Consider the following 21562-nt stretch of genomic DNA (forward strand, 5'->3'; position numbering starts at 1 on the left):
TTCAACATTTTTAGTTCTTGATTCATTTTTAAAATAATAAATGTGTATGTTAACATAAATATCTTTCAAAAAATTTTGGTGATACAAGAATCACTGTTTTATATTTTTGCAAGTATCTTTAATGTCTGGCTTAATAAAAGGCAACTCAATTCTCATATCTGCTTCTACATTTGATCAGGTGTGATATCACATGTCATAAAGCCTCTAGAAAACTCCACCACACCCTCCTGAGAGAATGAGAGTGAAAAAGGCCTTATAGCCTCCCTCAAAAGATTTTGGGGATTCCCAAATGTCCCCAGCCACACTCTGAGAATGGCCACTGTAGATCTTACAGTTGGTAAGAATATAGGCCAGGCCTTGGAAAACATAAATTATTTTTCCTTCTTGAATGTTAACAATTTCTTGCTTGGCTCTTATCCTCTCAGTCTCTTACTTCATAACTTTCTCCAGCCCCTCATCAAACTCTATCAGCATCTTAACATAATGCATTAACATTTATTGAGCAGTTTCTTCATGCCAGATCCTAAACACTCTACACACATTATCTCCTTTCATCTTTATACCACCCTGTGAGATATATATTGGTGCCTGTCCCCAGTTTCTGGCACAGAGCCCCTAAAACCATTGTCATTTCCTAAGTGATAAGAGCACTAGGAGCATCTTTTGTTCTAATATTGGTCTCTGAGCCTGGTTCCTAAATCCCTTGGAATTTCCTGGGTGATAGCAGCGCCTTTGTTCTAGTGAGGTGACTCTCGCTAAGATCCTGGATGCGAGCTGACCCCCAGAAAGACCAAGCCGTGATTAGAAGCTTGGAATTTTCAGCCCCACCCTGCAGTCTCTAGAGAGGGGCTGGAAATGGAATTAATAATTAATCATGCCTACGTGATGAAGTCTTCATAAAAATCCCAGAAGCATAGAGTTCAGAGAGCTTCCAGGTTGGTGAACACATGGAGGTGCTGGGAGAGAGGGGTGCCTGGAGACCCCAGGGAAGCTCCGTGGAGCTTCTCTTCCTGGAACATCTCTTCCATCTGGATGTTCATCTGTGTCCTTTATCATATCCTTTTATACACTGGTAAACAGTAACTACACTGTCTCCTGAGTTCTGTGAGCTGCTCTCGAAAACTAATTGAACCTGAAGAAAGGTTGGGGGACCCCCCCCAATGCATAGCCAGTTGGTCAGAAGCACAGGTGACAATGTAGACTTGTGACTGGCATTTGAAGTGGAGGACAGTCTTGTAGGACTGAGTCTTTAACCTAGGGGATCTACTCTACCACCAGGTCGATAGTGTCAGAACTGAGTTAAATTATAGGGTGCTCAGCTGGTGTCACAGGGAATCGGGTGGTGTGGGAAAAACCCTCACACATCTGGTGTCCGGGATGTTCTGAGTGTAGTAGTCATGTGGTAGCAGAGAAGAAACATGGGAGGAAAATGGAGATTTTCTTAACACAAGTCCAGGACGCAGGCGGTATCATGATCCCTATTTTGCTGATGAGAAAACAAGGCATGGAGAAGTGTAGTAATGTGCCCCAAATCACAGAGCAAGTCAGTTAAGAAACCAGGAATCTAACCCAGACTTCCTGCTTTCAACCGTTTGATCTGTCTAAATAGTGAGGAGCCCATTTCAAGTTCAATATAATTTTGAAGCAAAATTTCTCATTTTATGCCTTCCATGTGTGTTTTCAGTTTTTGGAAATTCAGCTCACAAGATTACATCTCTCTTGGGAGCCCTACAATTGGAAGTTTTCTATTTGTCTGGGTATTCATCAGGAGTTCTTCTGTAGTTTGCTTCAGAAAGCTTTGAGTCTTCGACAGAATGCTGCTTTTGGGCCATCCTGGTCTCAAATACCTACCCTTTGAGTTGTGTGTGTTTGTTTGTTTGATTTTGTTACCATTGTTGTTCTACGCATTTGTAGTAGGTTGAATAGTGTCGCCCAAAAATTCATGTCATGGAACCTCAAGATGGGACCTCATTTGGAAATAGGGTTTTTGCAGATGTTACTAAGATAAGGCTTGAAATGAGATCATACTGGATTAGGGCAAGCCCTAAACCCAGTGGGAATGTCCTTATAAAAGACAGAAAAAAACCACAAAGTGACACAGGAAAGAAGGTCACATGAAGACAGAGGCAGAGATTGGAGTTAGCTGCCACAAGCCAAGAAACACCAGGAGCCATCAGAACCTGGAAGAGGCAAGGAAGATTTCCTTCCTAGGGACTTTGGAAGGGGTGTGGCCCTGCTGACACCTGGATTTCAGACTTCTGGATTCCAGAAATGTGAAAGAAAGAAATTTCTGTTGTGGTAATTGGTTACAGCAGCCCTAGGACCCTGATATACCATCCTTCAAGACCTCTCCCAAATCTCCCTCCTTTCCATGACCTTCCCTCCTCATCTAACATAGAGGTGTTTCTACCTCCTCTGAACCCCAGGGGCACTTGCTGTCTGCACCATTGTTGACTTCTTTGGCTTCTATTCTGTGTATCAGCTTCTCCAAACGGAAAGTTAATTTTGTAATCCTTCCTTAAGTCTCTGCTTATCTCCTAACTGGGTAATATACATACATGAAGTGTTTAATACATAATTGTTAAATGTCTAGTTTCCCTGATTCTTTCTTTCCATTTCATGAATCCATTCAGCAAATATTCATTGAGTGCCTATGATCCATCAGGCATTTTTTTCTTACCTTTGGGATAAATTCATGAACAAAAAAGACAAAACTCTGTTCTTGTGAAGCTACTTTCTAGTGAGAATGTCAGTGTGTGTGTTGAAATTCCGATGCCCTAGCCCCATGTTTCAGGCTAGTTTTTGGAACTTTCCCTGGCCCTTTATTGTGCGGAGCCCAGTTTCCAACGCTGGGACTTTTCTGGCATCCCCTCAGATCTTCTCTGGCCTGCCACTGCCATGGAGTGAAGTGATCCAAGGGGCATCTCAGTTCTCTCTCAGAAGCCCTCCTATGTCCTGAAGTCCCTTCTGTCCATTTAAACATGTTTGTAAGCTGTGTTGGAGCCGCTTCTGGAGACTGTATTTATAGATCTGGATGTGGGCCAAACAAACAGGAAGGCACATGTACATGCAGGCCCAGTGTTAGCTAGGACCCAAGGCTTCGGTCTAGTCCCAGACAGGTGGCTTTGTGCCACTTTTGCCAGAATCTGTGGCTCATCAGCTGTCCTCCATTGCCACCAAAATAAAATCTTCTTTCTTTCCTAACTGGGGACAAATGCCAGACAGCAGGACCACGTACTTACGGGATAAGTAGGGTCTGTGTTTTTATAGGGGACATGCGTAGAGCAAAGAATGGTGTTCTCTAGTCTCATTTTGATTTCTCAGCCTCGAGGAAATCTGACTGAGATGAGAGCCAATCTCTCTGTAGCTAATTTGAGGAGTGGGGGTGGGTGGCAGTAAAGACAGAATACCAGTGTGTCAGTCAATCTGTCCTCAGTGCTTTGAGAGTCTCTCATAAACTGTTACTGGGAGGAAGTCAGGGAAATTGATATCAACTTTCTAGGGAGAATTTTGGCAACATGTTTCAAAAGCCTTAAAATGTTCATCCTCTTTAATCAAGTAATTTTATTTACAGGAATTGTTCTTGAGGAAAGAATCTTATATTTTCACACTTATTCAGAAAGATCTTTTTTGCAGTGTTCTTTAGAATAATGAAAAACAACACAAATGTTCAACAACATAGAATTGGTTAAGTTGGTAATGCTAACACTGTGTTTTAGAATATGAGGTGGCCATTAAAAATTATATTCAGGGACGCCTGGGTGGCTCAGTCAGTTAAGCGTCTGCCTTCGGCTCAGGTCATGATCCCAGGGTCCTGGGATTGAGTCCTGTGTCGAGCTCCTTGCATCCTTCATCCCACTCTGAGCCTGCTTCTCCCTCTGCCTGCTGCTCCCCCGTTGTACTCTCTCTCTCTCTGACAAATAGCTTAAAAAAATAAAATAAAATAAAAATTATATTCAAAGATTGGAACATATGAATAATTTTTACATTAAGTGATGAGTAGATGAGGGTTCATTTTGACATTCTATATACCTTGGGGTCTGGTTGAAAATTTCCATAATAAAAATAAAATCTCTTGGTTCTCAAGGAATGTTTATATCTAATAGAAAATGCTTATAAGGTGTTATTAAGAGGAAAAGGCAAATTATTATTATTTTTTTAGATTCTATTTATTTATTTATTTGACAGAGAAAGAGAGAGAGATAGTGGGAGCAAGAACACAAGCAGGGGGAGTGGGAGAGGGAGAAGCAGGCTTCCCGCCAAGCAGGGAGCCCAATGCGGGGCTCGATCCCAGGACCCTGGGATCATGACCTGAGCCGAAGGCAGATGCTTAACGACTGAGCCACCAGGCGCCCCGAAGGCAGATGCTTAACGACTGAGCCACCAGGCGCCCCGAAAAGGCAAATTATTAAACAGTATGTATAGATGTATGGTAGGATTCCATAGGATTCCAGTTTTATAAAACAAACCTGATATACACACACACACACACACACACATATATACAGGTATACATACACATACACATATACATATTATTGTTATATTTTTATATTATGTTACATATATATTAACAGTGGGTTGTACAAATGTAGGAACTGTGGGGTGCCTGGCTGGCTCAGTCAGTAGAGTATGAGACTCTTAATCTTGGGGTTGTGAATTTGAGCCACATGTTGGGTGTAGAGATCACTTAAAAAACTAAATGAGTAAAAATTTTTAAAAACGTAGGAAACTGTGGATTTTTCTTTTTATACTTCATATTTTTAAGCATTCATTGTAGAAGCACACATTACTTTTATAATCAGCAAAAATAATAATTCAATATTAAAAGGGAGGAAAGTCTTTTAAAAGGAGGGGGAGAGTTAGAATCACATAGGACTGGTCCTGGTTCATGACTTACCAGCTGCATGAGCTGGGGAAAGTTTTATAACTTTCCTAAGCCTCAGTTTTATGTTTATAATAAGAAAAAAATCTACCTACTTTATGAGGTTTATTTGAAGATTAAACAAAACAGTGCTGAAAAAGCTTTTAACATGATATCTAATAGAGAGTCAGGGCTCAGTAAATGTTATTTTAATAAAACTCAAGTCTGACATCTGCTGTGTTCATGATAGCATAACTGATAGCTAATTAGACTTCCTGCAATAAATAACTAGAAAACTGGACAAAATATATGAAGCAATTTTCTTCAGACACTGGGCAATGGGAATGCAGAACTTTGATTCTTGAGAGAAGGAAAACAAATTTGGTGAGACTTTTGATTTCCCTGGGTTTCTGGACTCTATTATTTGGGGGAGTGGGTTGTAAAGAGAGCACGGCAGCCTCACTGAAATGAGGAAGCAAGCATAGGTCAGAGTTTGGGGAGGTTGAGGCAACTGGAATTTGTGGGGCAAATTACTCGAGAAAAAGAAGGTATGCAGAAAAAGGCTGTGTAAGTGTTCATAGGGACCCCGTGAGTCTTTGGGTAAATACTGGGCTGTATGTTTGTAAGGCAAGACTGCATGGCCTGACACATGAAAACATTACCAGAGAAAGAAAAACTACCAGGGACCTGCAAACCAAAGAGTAAGTGGAGCTTGCAGAGGGTTGTGGAACATTCTGGTTCCAATCAGCCAAATATTCTGTAGACTCCAGAAAGGCCACACCTTCGAAATAAGGCAAAAGTAGTCCTAAAATAAAGCGTACTTTAGACCCTCACAAGAAAAGCTTGAGAATAAGCTTCAAAAAGACCTGGGTGGCTCAGATGGTTGGGCATCTGCCTTCGGCTCAGGTCATGATCTGAGTCCCGGGATCAAGCCACACATCGGGCTCCTGGCTCAGTGGGGAGCCTGCTTCTCCCTCTCCCTCTGCCTCTCCCCTTGCTCATGCTCTCTCTCTCTGTATCTCTCAGTCTCAAATGAATAAATAAAATCTTAAAAAAAAAAAAAAGACCAGGCTTATCTCCAACTCAATTAACTGCCTGTGATTATAAAGCTCAACACTTTTTAAAGGAAAACAACATAAATCTAGACATTTAACAACGAGACATTCACAATGTTCTGAACCCAATAAATAGATTATCAGGCATGTGAGAAAATATGAAAATATGATTTTTAGCCAGGAGTCAATAGAAACAGATCCAGAGGGACGCCTGGGTGGCTCAGTTAGTTAAGTGTCCGAATCTTGATTTTGACTCAGGTCATGATCGGGGGGTTGTGGGATCGAGCCTCACCTCGGGTTGTGCACTCAGCGGGGAGTCTGCTTGAGATTCTCTCTCTCTTCCTCTCCATCTCCCTCTGCCTACCCCTCCCCCATGCTTATGCATGTGCTCCCTTTCTCAAAATAAGTAAATAAATTAAAAAAAAAGAAAAAAACAGATCCAGAAATGACAGACATGAAGAAATGAGCAGACAAGGACTTTAATGGGGATTTTGTAAATATGCTTAAGAATTCAAAAAAAACCCTCAAAGAACACAATGAGGAAATGAGAAGCATGGAAAATTATAATAAAAGAGCCAAATGTAACCTCTAGACCTAAAAATCAGAAATGCATAATTCACTGGATGGGCTTAGCGGGAGATGCACACCACAGAAGAAAAGATCAGTGAACTTGAAGATGTGGGGATGGGGGGAATCCAAACTAAAGCTCAGAAAGAAAAAGAGTGGGGGTGGGGGGAGAAATAAATGAAGAGAACCCCTTCAGGACAATATCAAGTAATCTAACACATGTAATTTGAGTCTCAAAAGGAGGGAGTACAGAAAAGTTATTTGAAGAAATAGTGAATAAAATTCCAGATTTGATGTTTAAAATATATATATATATTTTTAAAGATTTTTTATTTATTTGAGAGAGCGACAGCAAGCTCAACAAACACCAGAAAAGGTAAACACAAATAACTACATCAAGACATAGCTTAATCAAATTGCTGAAAACCAATAATAAAGTAAATATATTAAAAGCAACCAGAGAAAGAAAGATACATTTCACTCAGGAGAACAATGATAAGAATGTCCACTGACTTCACATTAGAAATAAAGTGTCAAAAGACACAGAGTAACATAGAAAGACAATTTTATATTAGAAATCTATATGCAATAAACACAACCTTTAAAAATGCAGTTGAAATAAAGATATCTTTAGATAAACAAAAGCTAATTACTTAAAAGTAATTCTTGCTTTACAATAGCTAATATTAAAATAAATAATAGCTAATTATTAGAAAGTAAATATTGATTGGGCACCCGGGTGGCTCAGTCGATTAAGTGTCTGACTCTTGATTTCAGCTCAGGTCGCGATCTCAGGGTTCTGAGATGGAGCCCTGTGTCCAGCTCACACATTGGGCATAGAGCCTGCTTAAGATTCTTTCTTTCCCTCTCCCCCTCCCCTCTCTCTCTCTTTCTAAAAAAAAAAAAAAAAAAGTGAATCTTGCCTACACTACAAGAAATAGAAAAGGAATTCCTTAGTCTATAAGGAAAAAATACCAGCTCTATACAAAAAATAAAGATCATTGACAACAGCAAATATGTGGGTAAAAGTTTTCTCATTACTAGTATTTTCTTGAAGTTTAATTGTGTACTTAAAACAAAAAAAAAATCGATATATTTGGGGTTGGTAATATACATATAAGTAAAAGGTATGACAAAGGAAGATGGGAAAATGGAAATAGACTGTCATAAGATCTAACATTATGTAGCAGTACAATTTCATTTGAGGATAACCTGTGATAAGGTAAAGACACATACTGTTAATACTAGAGGAACCAATATAAAAATAAAATAAAGATACGTAAACAATAGAGGAGATTAAATGAAATACCAAAAAAAAAAAAAATCTAAAAGAAGGCAGCAAACATGAAAAAATGAACCAAGAGGAGATGAGACAAATAGCAAACAGTAAGATGATGGATGTAAAATCCAACAATATGAATATTTGCATTAAATATAAATGGACTAAACACAAGAGTTAAAAGCAGAGATTGTCAGATTGGAAGAAGACAAGATCCATATAGGTTGTTTAAAAGAAACACACTCTAAATATAAGGACAGAGTTTAAGAAATAAAAGAATGAAATAAAATATACCATGCAAATATTAATCAAAATAAAGCTACATTAGAGAGGACTTCAAGACAAGGACTATTACCAACGGCAGAGACATTTCATAATGGCCAAAGGGTCAATTCGTTAGGAAGACATAAGAGTTCTGGATGTGTATGCACTTAGAAAACTTCAAAATACATAAAGTAAACTAAAAACTGATAGGATTATAAAGAAAAATAGACAAATCCACAATTATTGTTTGAGATTTTAATACTCTTCTCTCAATAATTGATAAGCGGCTAAACAACCAAAAAGGATATTGATTTGAAAACACCATCAATATGACCCAACTGGCATAGATAAAATACTGTATCAACAGTGACAGAATACATATCTTTTCGAAGTACGTGCAGAATATTCACCAAGAAAGACCATATGCTAGGTTATAAAATGTCTCAATAAATTTAAAACAAATACTTTTTTGATAATGTAATCAAATGAGAAAACTATATCTGTAAAATCTCCAAATATTTGGAAATTAAACAAGACACTTCTAAGTAACCCATGGGTCAAAGAAGAAATTATAAGAGAAGTTAAAAAGAATCTCAAGTCAATGATAATGAAAATACAAAATATCAGAATTTGTGGGATTCATTTACAACAGTGCTTAGAGGGAAATTTACAACTTTAAATACTTATATTAGACACAAAGAAAATTCTAAAATCATCATCTAAACATTCCACCTTACGAAGCGAAGAAAGAAGGGGTGCCTGGCTGGCTCAGTCAGAAGAGCATGTGACTCTTCATCTCAGGGTCATGAGTTCTAGCCCCACGTGGGGTGTAGAGGTTACTCAAATAAATAAAACTTTTTAAAAAGGAAGCTAAAAAAGAAGATCAAAATAAGCTCAAAGTTAAGTAGAAGGAAGGAAATTAAGGTAAGAGAAGAAATCAATGAAGTAAAAATTGGGCAAAAATAGAAAAATCAAGTGAAACAAAAGTTGGTTTACTTGAAGGGTCAATACAATTGATAAACCTCAAGGTGGACTGAACAAAAGAAAAGGGAAGAGAACACAAGTTACCAGCATTAGAAATGAAAGAGAGGCTCTCACTGTAGACTAAGAGCATTTATGACAACTTGGATGAAATTGAGAAATTCTTTAAAGATATAAATAACTGAGATATAGCAAGATATGAAAATTGTTTTAATATATGGAATATGCTGTTAATGAAAACAGGGTAAAGCAAAATACAATATGTAAGCTGGTTAGAATTAGGCAACCCTAAGTTAAAAGGGAATTTAAAGGATTGGAAATCATTAGAATTTATTACTCCTTAAATGACATCTTCTTTGAGTATGTCTAAATTGCTTTTAAAAATTATTATTGAAAAATAAAACTATAGTAATTTTCATCTTCAGAAAATGCTTTAAGTAAAAGATCTATGATAAGATACACTATATAAGATAAAAATATTTTAGGTTCCCATACTCCCTTCTGCATCCTTATGTTGAGTGGTAAAGTAGTTCCAAAATATTCTCCCTAACTTTCAGGAAAAATAAAGATAAAACTAGACCAGTGGTACTGGTAGATGTAGCCCATTTTGAGTTGTAATCAAGCATAGTAAATGTTCTTCAGTCCTATCTGGCCCACACCTGTCTTGTGTCTCCAAGGCCTGCTGCCCTATAAGCAAACAGAAGAGTTACAGGTGAGAGATGGGCAGTCACAGCTGGGAGTTTCCTCTTGTCTTCCTTCTGTGGGTGGCAGCAAGCAACCAGCTTCCTGGAGGCGGGGCCTCCTGCCTGAAAAGTCATGCACCCAGAACAATGGGCAAAGAAGCTGGGCACAAACAAAAGAAAATTATTGCTTCTACTTGAAGGAAGGCAAAGAATGACTTTTTAAATAATTTAACACTTAATACATTTGGGATATAGCCCCTAAACTGCCAGAGAAAGGAAGTGACATTGAAGCAAAAGTCTGGTCCACGGATGAATTCTAAACTGCCCCACAGTCAGCCGTCTGAAGACATAAACTTTTCTTTATCTGGAGCTCAATGTATAATACCCAATTCAAATGGAAAAATAATACATTAAATAGTAAAACAGGTTGGAAACCTCTATGCATAGCATGGTTTCATTTTTGTTGTAAATTTTGGAAGGATACACACAAAGTATTATCAGTAATTACCTTAAGATAGTGAAATGAGGGCAGCTTTTTTTTTCTTCTTTTCTTCTCTTTACCGGCGCTTTTGATCTTTTTTACAATAAACATGTATTATTTGTATAACTTTTAAATTCCTTAAAATATATAAATAGATGTAAAATTTATAAAACTCAACCTTTCTTCAACTGACTTTGGTTCCATGTATCTAAAATGCTGCTATAATTGATATTTATAATGATAAACACAAAGAACTTAGAGATCTTCATGGCTTTTTGAAACACATAAATTACTTTGTGTTTAGTTTTAGTGCTAAGTATATTTAATTATAATTCAATTATCTTAAACTATTAATCATGTGAAGTATATGTGAGAAACCCCTATTAACTAGAACAATTTGTTAATCAAAGCAACCTATTTCCCAAACCTACCAGATAATGGGAATATTTATTATGGTACTGTCCCACATCACAAAATACTGCTTCACTGATGTCTCCTCATAAAACGTTTTCTATTTCTTTCTATGAACACCAACAATCCATTGCTTCAAAGCCATTTTCCATCATAAGCCAGTATTTAGACACTGTGGCTTTAAATTTATAGAGGATAGGATTTCCTCAACTTTTCTCAATTCATAGAAAATGAATAAAGGCATGAAGAGTTTTGAACTAAAGAAAATACCACACAAAACCCTCCAAAACAGAATTTGAGTCGGAGATGTACCACAATAAAGAGGAAAACATGAACTGTGGCAGAATAAGAGCCATCTTGTGCCCGCAATGCTGGGATTGCCAGGTGATACTTGTCCACCTGTTCTGCCACTCTGCTCTTCCAGGTGGCCTTGAAGAAACTTTTAGCAGGAAAACACCTGGACCCCAGAGACCACAAGAAGGTGTAAGGTGACACATATAAGAGAGAGTTATGGTCAGATAGCTTCTAATCCAACTTCTGCCTACAGAAGTGCATCTTGGCCTTGTGCTTAGAGAATTAATCCCTTTCTCAAAAAATCACAGGCTGTTCAGGATTAGGATTTAGTCTCTGGGTTGGCTGCCTCATGCAGATGCTTTCCTTTACTAATAATCTGGAAGATGTCTTAAACAAACACAATAAATCTTGTGGTGTTAGAACAGATACAACCAATTCACTTTCTTATTATGCCCCTTTAGAATGTACATGATAGATGGGTGGGCATGGTAACATAGGATATCAATAATACCAATAATTCATATTTTCAAATACTTTAAAAATCTTAACAAGTAACAAGTAGTCTTGAGTTTCAATCCCGTGGTCAGATCCTGATCAAATGCTGTAGCTGGCCAAGAACAAAGATCCAAAAGAGAAAATGCCTGTGAAAGATCATCCACACTGGATTTCACACTGCTCCTGAAAGAAATGCTTATACCTCAATTTTAAAAGTGGTTCTAGGATTCGGTTATCCAAGCATCTATGACAGACCTCAGGAATCTTGCCCAAGAAATCCAGGGCAATATTCTGTGATCTCTTCACAATGCATAGAAAGATGGCTTCACCGGTTGGCTAATTTTACACCATTAGGAAATGTTACTTAGGTCATATGCCCCTTAGGAATCAAGAATTAAAATCACTACAGTGAGAAGATTTGGCCTCAGGATAGAGCAAAATCGTTATATGGCTCCCCCCCCCCATTTTCTGCTACCCGTTAGTAATATTGCACAATATGCAATTGTAGCACCTTCTGTCCTGAAGATGAGGCCAACCTGATGATTCTTTTTCTTCTTTCCCCTCTCCTTTCCTCACAAAATGAAGGCTCACAGAGATTTCATATTTGGCAGAGAACCATTTAGGGCCACACCAGGTAAAAATTAAGAACACTCACTCAACATCCAAACACTGTAAAGGCACAGCTAGTCCTATGTGGGTGATGTATTCTAGTCCTTTCCAGAAAGAAAAATCAATGTGACTCCCTGACCGTCAGTTCAGGCAAAGCTGTTGTCATCAGCTGAATGAATACTCATTTGCTCACTTTAAAAAAAAAAGATTTTATTTATTGAGAGAGAGAGAGAGCGCGCGTGAGAGAGGGCAAAGGGAGAGAGGCAGAGGGAGAGGGAGAAGCAGGCCCTCCACTGAGAGGGAGCCTGATGTGGGGCTTGATCCCAGGACCCTGAGATCATGACCTGAGCCGAGGGCAGACACTTAACCCACTGAGCCACCCAGGCGTCCCCATTTGCTCACTTTTTAAAGTTCATTTTAATTAGAAACCCCAAATACTCTGATCTAGACACGCTTATGCGATTTGGCAAGCCTAGGCCCTCAGACCAAGGAAATGGGTCTATTTCTGGCTTAATTCCTCCTGGTCTCAGCACCACCTTGGCTGACTCAGTCTCTTAGGTGATGAGATTCCTCCTGGGATTCTGGTAAATCATTTGGTTCACTGCATTCATATCCCTGCAGCACTACCTTACTTGACAGCAAGACAGGAGCTCACTAGAAAGCTAATTGTATTTGGGGACATAAATAGCAAAAGGCCTCAAGTCCTATAAGGTTAAATATTATGGTTTCAGAAAAAGTGATAGCATAGAAATACCTATTAGAAACTGCTAGGCTTGGGGGGCACCTGGGTGGCTCAGTCATTAAGCACCTGCCTTCAGCTCAAGTCATGATCCCAGGGTCCTGGGATCAAGCCCCGTGTCTGGCTCCCCGCTCCGCGGGAAGCCTGCTTCTCCCTCTCCCACTGCCCCTGCTTGTGTTCCCTCTCGCTATCTCTCTCTCTCTGTCAAAAAATAAATAAAATCTTAAAAAAAAAAAGAAAGAAACTGCTAGATTTAGGACAGTTTACTCATATAAATAGAAGAAACACAGAGAATTAGACCCTCTCAAAACAGCATAGGCTTTGGCCCCAATATCATTTTCTTGCTTAATTGAGGAATAATTTACATACAGTTATGCCTTTTTTTTTTTAACCCAATTCTTAAAAGTAGAAAAGAGGAATCGAACTTGGAGTTAGGAATCAAGAAGTACCATTTTTCAGACCAAAGAGAAGGACTAGTTTGATATGTCAGTATTTTTTTTTTTAAGATTTTAAGTAATCTCTATACCCAATGTGGGGCTCAAACTTACAGCCCCGAGATCAAGAGTGGCATGCTGCACCACTGAGCCAGCCTGGCACCCCAATGTCAATAATTTTTAATCCACTCCAGTGAGACTTCATTTTGACCAAGTTAGTGGAATTTTGATAAAGTTTACTGCAGAGTTGAATTTAGATATTTTAAATTTCAAGTGATACTGGCTTCACACAGCCACGCACTCAACTCCCCATAAGCTTCCCCTCTTCAGAGCTTTGCCTGGGTTTAGTTTCAGGCCAGAGCAGAGCTGCTAATTTCACAAGTGTTAGTTTCTGTGACTTCAATTAGATATAATTGTTTAATGACATATCATAATAGCTAATGACTGTTACACACGAGGGATAGTTAAATAGACGTTTTCATCTGAAATGAGAAACGCAAGCATCTTTTTATGTAAGAGTATAAGGAAAAACGTTTGATGAGCAAATCTTATTCTTGTAGCACCTTTTTAATCAACTAGAGGATTTTTTTGTTTTCAGCATAGATGGAAATTTAAAGTGAACAGTATATTTTGAATGGTGTTAAAAATAGTAACAGCTAACTTATTCAAGATTTACTATGTGCCAGGCATTTTCTAAGGACTTTGTATTAATTTACTTGATCCTCTCAAAACAAAAAACAAAAAACAAAACCATCTTAAAAATGAGACAATTGTGAAGCTGCAGGTCTTGTCCAAGCCAGGACAGGAACCCAAAGCAACATAGCTTCATTGCCTTCATTGTCATGAGCTTAAGTACTGTACTTTCCTATGCTTTCATTTACACATTTTTAATCATTTGCTTGATGTCGACTGACACAAGCACACACACCAGCACTGCTGTGCTAACCAGCCTGTACAGAGTTTTACACTCTTAGTGTCACCAGGAACCTAGACTCTCATCACAGTAATGAAATGATGTGATCACTGAACCAGGGCTTGTTACAGATGGAAGGAAATAGAGAGATCCTTTTGGATCTTACCTAATTCTTTCTAATTCTTATCAACCATATCAGCCTCTCCGATTAGAATTTGCTCTCCTCATTGTAGACATTCACTCATTGTAGACAATCTTACCCACCTTAACCAGCTGCTTGAGCCAACATTCCTAATATTTCCCATATGAAACTAAGACACTATAATAACTGATCTGTTTCTCATTTGTCTCCCTTACTGTAGCAAGAGGAATCTGTTTCACTTCAGCCTACATATATCATTCCCCTGCATTCAACTGTCAATGGCTCCCCATTGCCTGGGTCACTGGTTCTCAAACTTGTATAGGATTTTATTGTGGTGATGGTTGAACTGTATGTTTTAAATAGGTGAATTGTATGGTATGTGAATTGTATCTCAATAGTATTTCTACAAATTTACAATCAAAAGCATCTGGAAATCTTGGCATGCTATGTGTAACATCCTGAAATGTTGAACCATAAGCAATTTTACTAGCAGGAAATAAGACTGTGGTATATACCATATATATTTATAAGATTGAAATTCACTACTTTACAACTATGTCTACAAAAAAGGCAAGTGGCTGAGCCAAGGTTATCAACAGTTTCTGATGTTGCCTTTAATATTGAGTTGCCATTTGTTCAATTATTTTATTGCCTTCCACTACTTTTCTAGCAAACAAGCATTAATGGCACTGAAGACGTAAGGAAAATTTGAAAGGGAAACTTCTGAATTGACTACATCTATCTAATACATTGGAATCTATTTTTGTCTTCATATTAAGGCTTTAGGAAAACATCTATATTTGCCATAAGGCTAAGATTTTCTGGAGGCATTTTGACAATTCATGGCTTCCTAGAAAATGCCTCTATTTCTCGACCTAGCACAAAGGACCCTTTTTTCAACCTGGCCTTAAATTACCTTTTCATCTTTGTCTCTTTCCACACCACCTCACTTCTGCCACACAGCACTGGCTGTGTGCTTCCCACAGCCACAATGTCTAAGTGTCCCCCAAACACACCCTGCAGTTTTACTCAAGTTCCTTCCTTCCTCTGGAATATTCTTTCCTCCTTTCTCCACTTGGCCCTTCAAAGCCCATCTAACTTCCATTTTATCTTCTTGACTTCCCTGGTCCAGGACAGTGCTGTGAAAATGGGAAACGTGTATCTTACTGGATGTTGAATTTCCAGTGTAAGCATAGAGCCTAGTATAAAGGAAATTCTCCATAAATATCCCTTTCTCTGTATTCTCAGAGTATAGATGCACATGTCTATCCACCTACCTCATGCTGCTGAAATTATTTTTCGGTGACCCTCCTTCCCCAGTAGACTATGAGTGCTTGAAGGCAGGAATTATATCTTTATCACATAGTAATGTGCCATAAGTGTCTGCTAAATTTTGATGAATTGAAAACATGCTCTCCAATCTCCAGACGTTCAAAGTCCTCAGGAAAAATAAAACACTCAAACAATTTACTGAAATACAATGTGGCAAAAACTGTAAGTGAGGTGTGTACACAGTATTATGAGAATTTGACGAAAGAGCTATATATCTTCTGGCTTGGAGGTATTTACCCTGGTATTTACCACCTAGACAGAAACCGAGAAGGTAGGGCCATTAGCACTCCAATGGGTCTGGTTTGGCTTGAGTGTGGAGTTCATGGCAGGGAGTGGTAGGCAGGAGGCTGGAAAAATGTGCTGGGCCTGCCAGCCCTCCTAGTCTGGACTTCATGACTTGAGCAAGAGAATGACACAGTCAGATTTGTATTTTACTCTGCTTTCAACACCCTCTTCCGCCCTGCCCCCTCCTAATATATACGTTGACCATGGAAGACAGTTGATCAAAGTCTTAGGTATGATGTGTGGACAAAGGCCACAGGGACCTGAATCCTCATGAGAATCAACTCCAGACCCACACTGTGTTCTAACCAGTGAACCATTGGTCAACACCAGTGCTATGCAAATCACACATGGAAGCAGACGTGAAGAATGTGGTAGAACCAACAAAGCTGGTTTCTTTGGAAAGCCAGCAGCATTCACTTGAAGATTCCCCACCTCTGTGAAGCCCTCGCTGATTTTCCCAGCCCAAGGAAATCTCTCCTCTGAAAGTCTCTGGAGCACTTGATTTTGTACTTAGGACCTTTGAAATTTTTTTCTTGCATTGTGGTTGCTTTGTCCTCATTTCTGGTACCGCCTTTTGTCTCTTTGTCTCATTTTAAAAGCTTGTGTCTAATACAATGCAGCTTTAAGAGACACCTTGGGAGCAAGATAAGGTATAAATCAATCAGCAACAAATCTCATTAGATTTTAAGTTAAGTTGAATTGTTAGATTTTACATTTCAAGAAGGGTGAGGTCACATCCCACTCACCTTTGTAAATGCCACAGCACTAGGCAAAACATATTCGTTGAATAAATTGATCTTGTGATGAAAATATGATAAAGTAAAAACATTCTTTGTCTTTTTAAAAGGAAGTTGATACTTAAAATTTTTTTCATGAAAATCACTCACTAGAGTATGTATATAGTTGTTTATCTTTTATTCTTTCAAATTTCATCTCTTCTAACCATGCCCCCACTGTCTGGGGGTGTTGCTTTTTTCTTGATATGATTTGCCAAAGCTTCATCTCTTATATGGGTCTTTTTGGAAGAAACAACCCTTAGACTTATTTATTATATCTATCTTGTGTTTGTTTTCTCATAGAACAGAGATAGATTTATTTCAGCAAAATTATAAAGTAAAACTCCAAAGAAAGAAAAATATTTGACACTCATTGAAACGCAATTTTGTAAAGAAGAAAGTTAACAGTAATTGGCGTAAGTACAAGAACTTATAAAGTTGCATTGATATTTTAATGGGGAAAAATACCCAGAAGAAACACACAAATACTGTGAAAACACATCATTGCCACAGCACATGAAGACATTCCATAAAAAATAAACAGTTTCCATATGGACATTTAACTTTTCAGCCCTCTTTAAACTTATATTCTGAAATCTTGATATTCTATTGCAACTTACAAGTAGCCATTCTCTCATTCCACAGACCCATCACAAGCAATTAAAAGGAACACTTCCTGTTACAGATACAGCACTTCAAGGCTAATATTTAATCTTAATTGGCATTAAGTTTAGTGCAAATAAAATTATATTTTTAGCAGCTTAGAAAATTCCTTGTGGGGGAGCATTTACCTCTTAACCCTTACTGCTTCCCCGTAATATGAATGTTGGCCAACTACTGATGCTGATTTTGCCATTTGTTACACAGGTAGTTTCCAGGAAAGATGGTTTCAGCAACTATGCAAATGAACCATCAGCTTATACATTTGAAAAGTTTCCCTTAGGTTGATTTTTTTTTTTTAAAGCAGGACCTGAATGTCAGTCCTAACTGGATCTTACCTAACTGCTTCTTTGATCATGGAGAAGAGACCCAAACAAGGCACTAATCATCTCACACATTAGCCACCTTAGGTTGCATTCAAAGGAAGACCCGAAGACAAGGCTGAGGAATCTCTTAAATCAAGTTCTACCCTCCAGTAATAATTTTATTTTCACTGATTCGGGAAGAAAGGAATGAAGGAAGGGAGGGAGGGAAGGAGAGAGGGAGGGAGGGAGAGAGAAAGGGGAGGGAGGGAGGGAGGGAGGGAGGAAGGAAGGAGGAATGAAGGAGGGAAGAAAAAGAGAAAAAAGGAGAAAACAGGAGCCATCTGATTTCAAGCCTGCTGCTTTCCACTCTCAGCCAAGACTTATACTCCAAACAAATAGAAGCTAGAGAGCTATTAGCCAGAGAGGATTTTGTCTGGGCTTCGTCAATCCCTTGAATTGCCTCCCTTTTTCTTAGACATCTGTTCCCTCTGTAGCCAAGGCCTGGAGTAGCTGCTTCGGAAAACACTGTGGCTCCCTGTGCCCAGGTCTGTGCTGGCGAAGAAAGGGGGAGAATACCTCCTGGGTTTTAAGCAACTGCCTCCTCCCTGTGTCTAGGTTTCACTGGCCCCAAGGCTTGAGTGGTCGGAAAGCTTGGATGACCCCTGCTGTCTGGGATATGCTGACATAAAATCCAGGCAGTAAACCCGAGGCAGGCCATCTCACACGATCTTTTCCTTACCAACTCCTCAGCAATTTTTCTATTGCCCCGAATTTTCTCACCCAACAGCTCAAGGATGAGTGTTTGGTGGCTGCATGCTCGAAAGACCGGACCACCTCAGTCACTGTACTCTTCTCTTTCCCTTGGATTGGGGAATTTCTCATACTGGTTGGCCAATTTCCATTTGCTGTGCTGATTTTTGAGGAGTGCAGCAAAGGAAGTCTTCCGGGTGACACCTCTAGATATTTCCCAGCTCTTGGCCTTCCTGGTGGGGGAAGAGCTTCGGACTAAAGGATAGACAGGAAAAATGGGCCTGCCCCGAGGGGCTTCCAATAGCTGCCATATCTCCCCAGAGGTATTACTGGTCAGATACTGCCACGGCTTCTTCCCACTGCTGTCCCGGATGTTCACCCGAGAAGCCAACCTTTGCACTAGCAATTTGATGACCCCCTGGTGGCCATGAATGGCTGCAAGGTGCAGAGGGGTATATCCACAACTGGACTTCACATTAACATCAAGAGCAATTCCTGCTTTCTGTGTGCTGGAGACAAAGTCCTGAAGGGCCCTGAGGTCACCATGTTTGGCTATCCAGTGCAAGGCAGTGTACCCAGTCAAGAAGTCTTTGTGCAGAGCCAGCTGGGGGTCCTCCCAAAACAAAGTCAACACCTGAATCCAAGAGCCACTGGCAAGCTTCACAATCCATTCGTGCTCCCTGGCATCCAGGGGGACCACAGATGACTTGTGCTCAGAAGGTCTGTGTGGGACCAAGGCTGCAGACTCCTCCCCAGCCCGGGACCAGGAGGTGTGTGGCCGGCCCCGCTCATTAACAGAAGCCTTAATGTCTGCAGGTTTGGGTATCAAAGCAGCATCCACTCTTGGGCTGGATGCTGTTCCTGCCTTGGAGGGCTTCCTGGACCGCGGTGGGCGCCGAGTCCTTTTCAGCAAGTCCTGTTCAAGATACTCCTCATCAGAAGAAGACAGTTTGGCTCTCCTTGCCTGAGAGCTCCTCCTGAGGGATCTCCTTAACCTGGGAGCTGGCCAGGGCAAAGACTCCTGGGGGTGGCCTGCAAGGCCATTAGCCTCTGTCGAGACCAGCTGAGAGCTGTGACCATCCCCTCTGTTCCTGAGGCCCTGAAGACTCTTGCTGGGGCTGCCCTCCTTTGGAGAAAGGCCTCCAGCTGGATTCCTGAACTCTCTCCAATCTGGGGTTCCCAGAGCAACCAGCAGCCCCTCTTCAGAACCCCCAGGAGACTCTTTGGGCCCACTGCTGCTCTCCTCACTGCCGTGGCTCTCTTGGTCCACAAAGCCTTCCAGATCTTGGAGGGACAGCTGACAACGAATGCTACGAAAGACTGCCAATGGAGGGTTCTCGGGACAGGATTCCGGAACAACAGGAAGGACAGAATGGGAGGAAAGAGTGGGGTCTGGAGGCTCTGAGTTAGGTTCCCGGACCCAGAAGCTCAGCTCCGAGGGTAGCTGGAGGAAGCTGTCCGGCAGGACCGACCAGGCTCGGATGGGGCCTTGGTCCCGGGGCTTGGGAATCTGGGGATGTCTGGCCACCCATTCCCAAGTGCGCTGTTGCTGCTGCTGCAGGGTGGAATAACGCAGACAGCCTGGGGTCAAGAGCTCTGGCGAGTCTCCGGGGGAAACAGGGCGGGACAGGAGAGCAGGCAGCGAAGCCCGGCTCCCGGCAGCCTCGACAGTTGTAGGAGGCGAGCAGGGCGCAGCGGGCACCGGTGCGTGCTCTGCGGGCGCGCCTTCCGGCTGCTGCCTGGGAGCCCCGCGGTCATCCTGGGCTGGCGGGGCACGCGCAGGCTTCTCCCCCGCGGTGGCGGGGCCCGGGACTGCACCGAGCACCTGCTCCCCGGGCAGTCCCTCCAGGCTGTTCTGGAGGCATTCCCAGCAGCAGCGGCCCTGTGTCTCCGCAGCGGCGCACCTCGCTCCCGCCCCGTGGCCAGAGCCGCCCCTCCGCCCGCCACCGCCCCGGGATGCTTCCCGGGTGCGGCGGGCTGCGAGTCCATTGGAACCTGAGTGCGCGGCCGGGGCTGCGGCACCTGCTGGCTCCTCCTCTGGCTCCTTCTCGCGCCGCCGCCGCCGCCTGGGCAGAGGCGGCTCTCCCCCGCGCGAGCCTGGCGGGGCGCAGGACGCAGCTCCCCCTGCAGGGGCGGCGGCCGCGGGTGGGTCTCGGGGTCGCTGCAGCCCCTCCTCCCCCAAAAGGTCCCTGTACCTCCTCTTGAGCACCACATACTTGGTGCCGTCGGGGTCCTGGCGCACTGCGGCGACCGAGTTGACGAAGCCCTTGAAGAGCTCGCGGCGGCGCTGGTGCTGGCTGGGGGGCGCGTCGGGGTCTCGGAGAAAGCTCTTGAAGTGGCTCAGCAAGGCGGCGTTGGTCACTCTTCCCCCGGCCTGGCACAGAAAATCCAGTAGTGCCTCCTGGCTTAACTCTCGGGCCATCGCTGTCTTGTCGTCTCCTTGCCCCGCGTGTCAGCTTTTCGCCCTCCCTGCGCTCCCCTCTGTCAGCCGAAACCCTGGCTTGTCGTGGGTCACCTGCGCCCGGGGCGGCGCTACCCGCCTCCATCAGCCGAGGAGGGCGGCGCTGCTTGCGGCCCCCGAGAGCGCCAAGAGCCGCGCGGGTTCCCCCGGGAAGAGGCCCCCGGGTTGAGCCCCCCGCACGCAGCCAGGGTAGGAGAGGGCGGCTCCTCAGCCGCCCCTGCGCGACGCGGGCCTCTAGCAGCGAGTCCCCGCAGCGAAACTTCCCGGGATATGTCGGAGTCGGTTTTACCTGCGTCCTGGCGACGCCTCCTCCCCGGCTCTGGGGGCAGGGCCCGGCCCGCCTCCTCCTGTCCTTCCGCCCTCTGAGGTCTCCCCAGCCCTGCCACCTCTCCCAGATGAGTCAGGCTGCTCCCAGCCAGAGAGAGCGCGGTAGGTGAGTCGCCGGCGAGCGGGAGCCCCTCCCGGGCGGGGACAGACGAGGCAGGTAAGCGACCGGCAGCTCCTTTGGGTCTCGGCCACGTAGGAAACGAAAGCGTGGAAAATCCGTTCCTGCCCTCTCTCTGTGCCGCAGAAGTTCTGGCGAAAGCCGTTGGCGGGGGGAAGAAGGTGTAAATTTACTGGCATGCTGCGGTCTCCCAGAAAGATGCCTTTATTAATGCCCTGGGGTAGGGAATTTCAGATTCCCTAAGGCAGCGTCGAGGTCGGGGGAACTCAGTTTGCACCCCAAACAAGCTTTTCTTCATCTAGACAAACTGCTGGGGCTGCTCCTCAGGCATCGAAAT

The 21562-nt window shown here is 42.3% G+C and overlaps 1 protein-coding gene across 1 annotated transcript; it reads right to left on the reverse strand.

Moving 5' to 3' along the window:
• Positions 1–17852: 17852 nt before the first annotated feature.
• Positions 17853–21162, reverse strand: SOWAHB (sosondowah ankyrin repeat domain family member B). Its single transcript, XM_025887210.2, has one exon. It carries the CDS (start codon positions 20739–20741, stop codon positions 18405–18407), a length of 2337 nt encoding a protein of 778 aa, XP_025742995.1. The 5' UTR covers positions 20742–21162; the 3' UTR covers positions 17853–18404.
• Positions 21163–21562: the final 400 nt, after the last annotated feature.

The sequence above is a fragment of the Callorhinus ursinus genome, unplaced genomic scaffold (assembly GCF_003265705.2).
Source record: "Callorhinus ursinus isolate GAN/ISIS: 27379988/994484 unplaced genomic scaffold, GSC_fseal_2.0 scaffold4, whole genome shotgun sequence".
NCBI lineage: Eukaryota > Metazoa > Chordata > Mammalia > Carnivora > Otariidae > Callorhinus > Callorhinus ursinus.

What these genes read in the sequence shown, in the direction of transcription:
- SOWAHB (XM_025887210.2), bottom strand. Translation starts at nt 20,741, where the DNA reads ATGGCCCGAGAGTTAAGCCAGGAGGCACTACTGGATTTTCTGTGCCAG.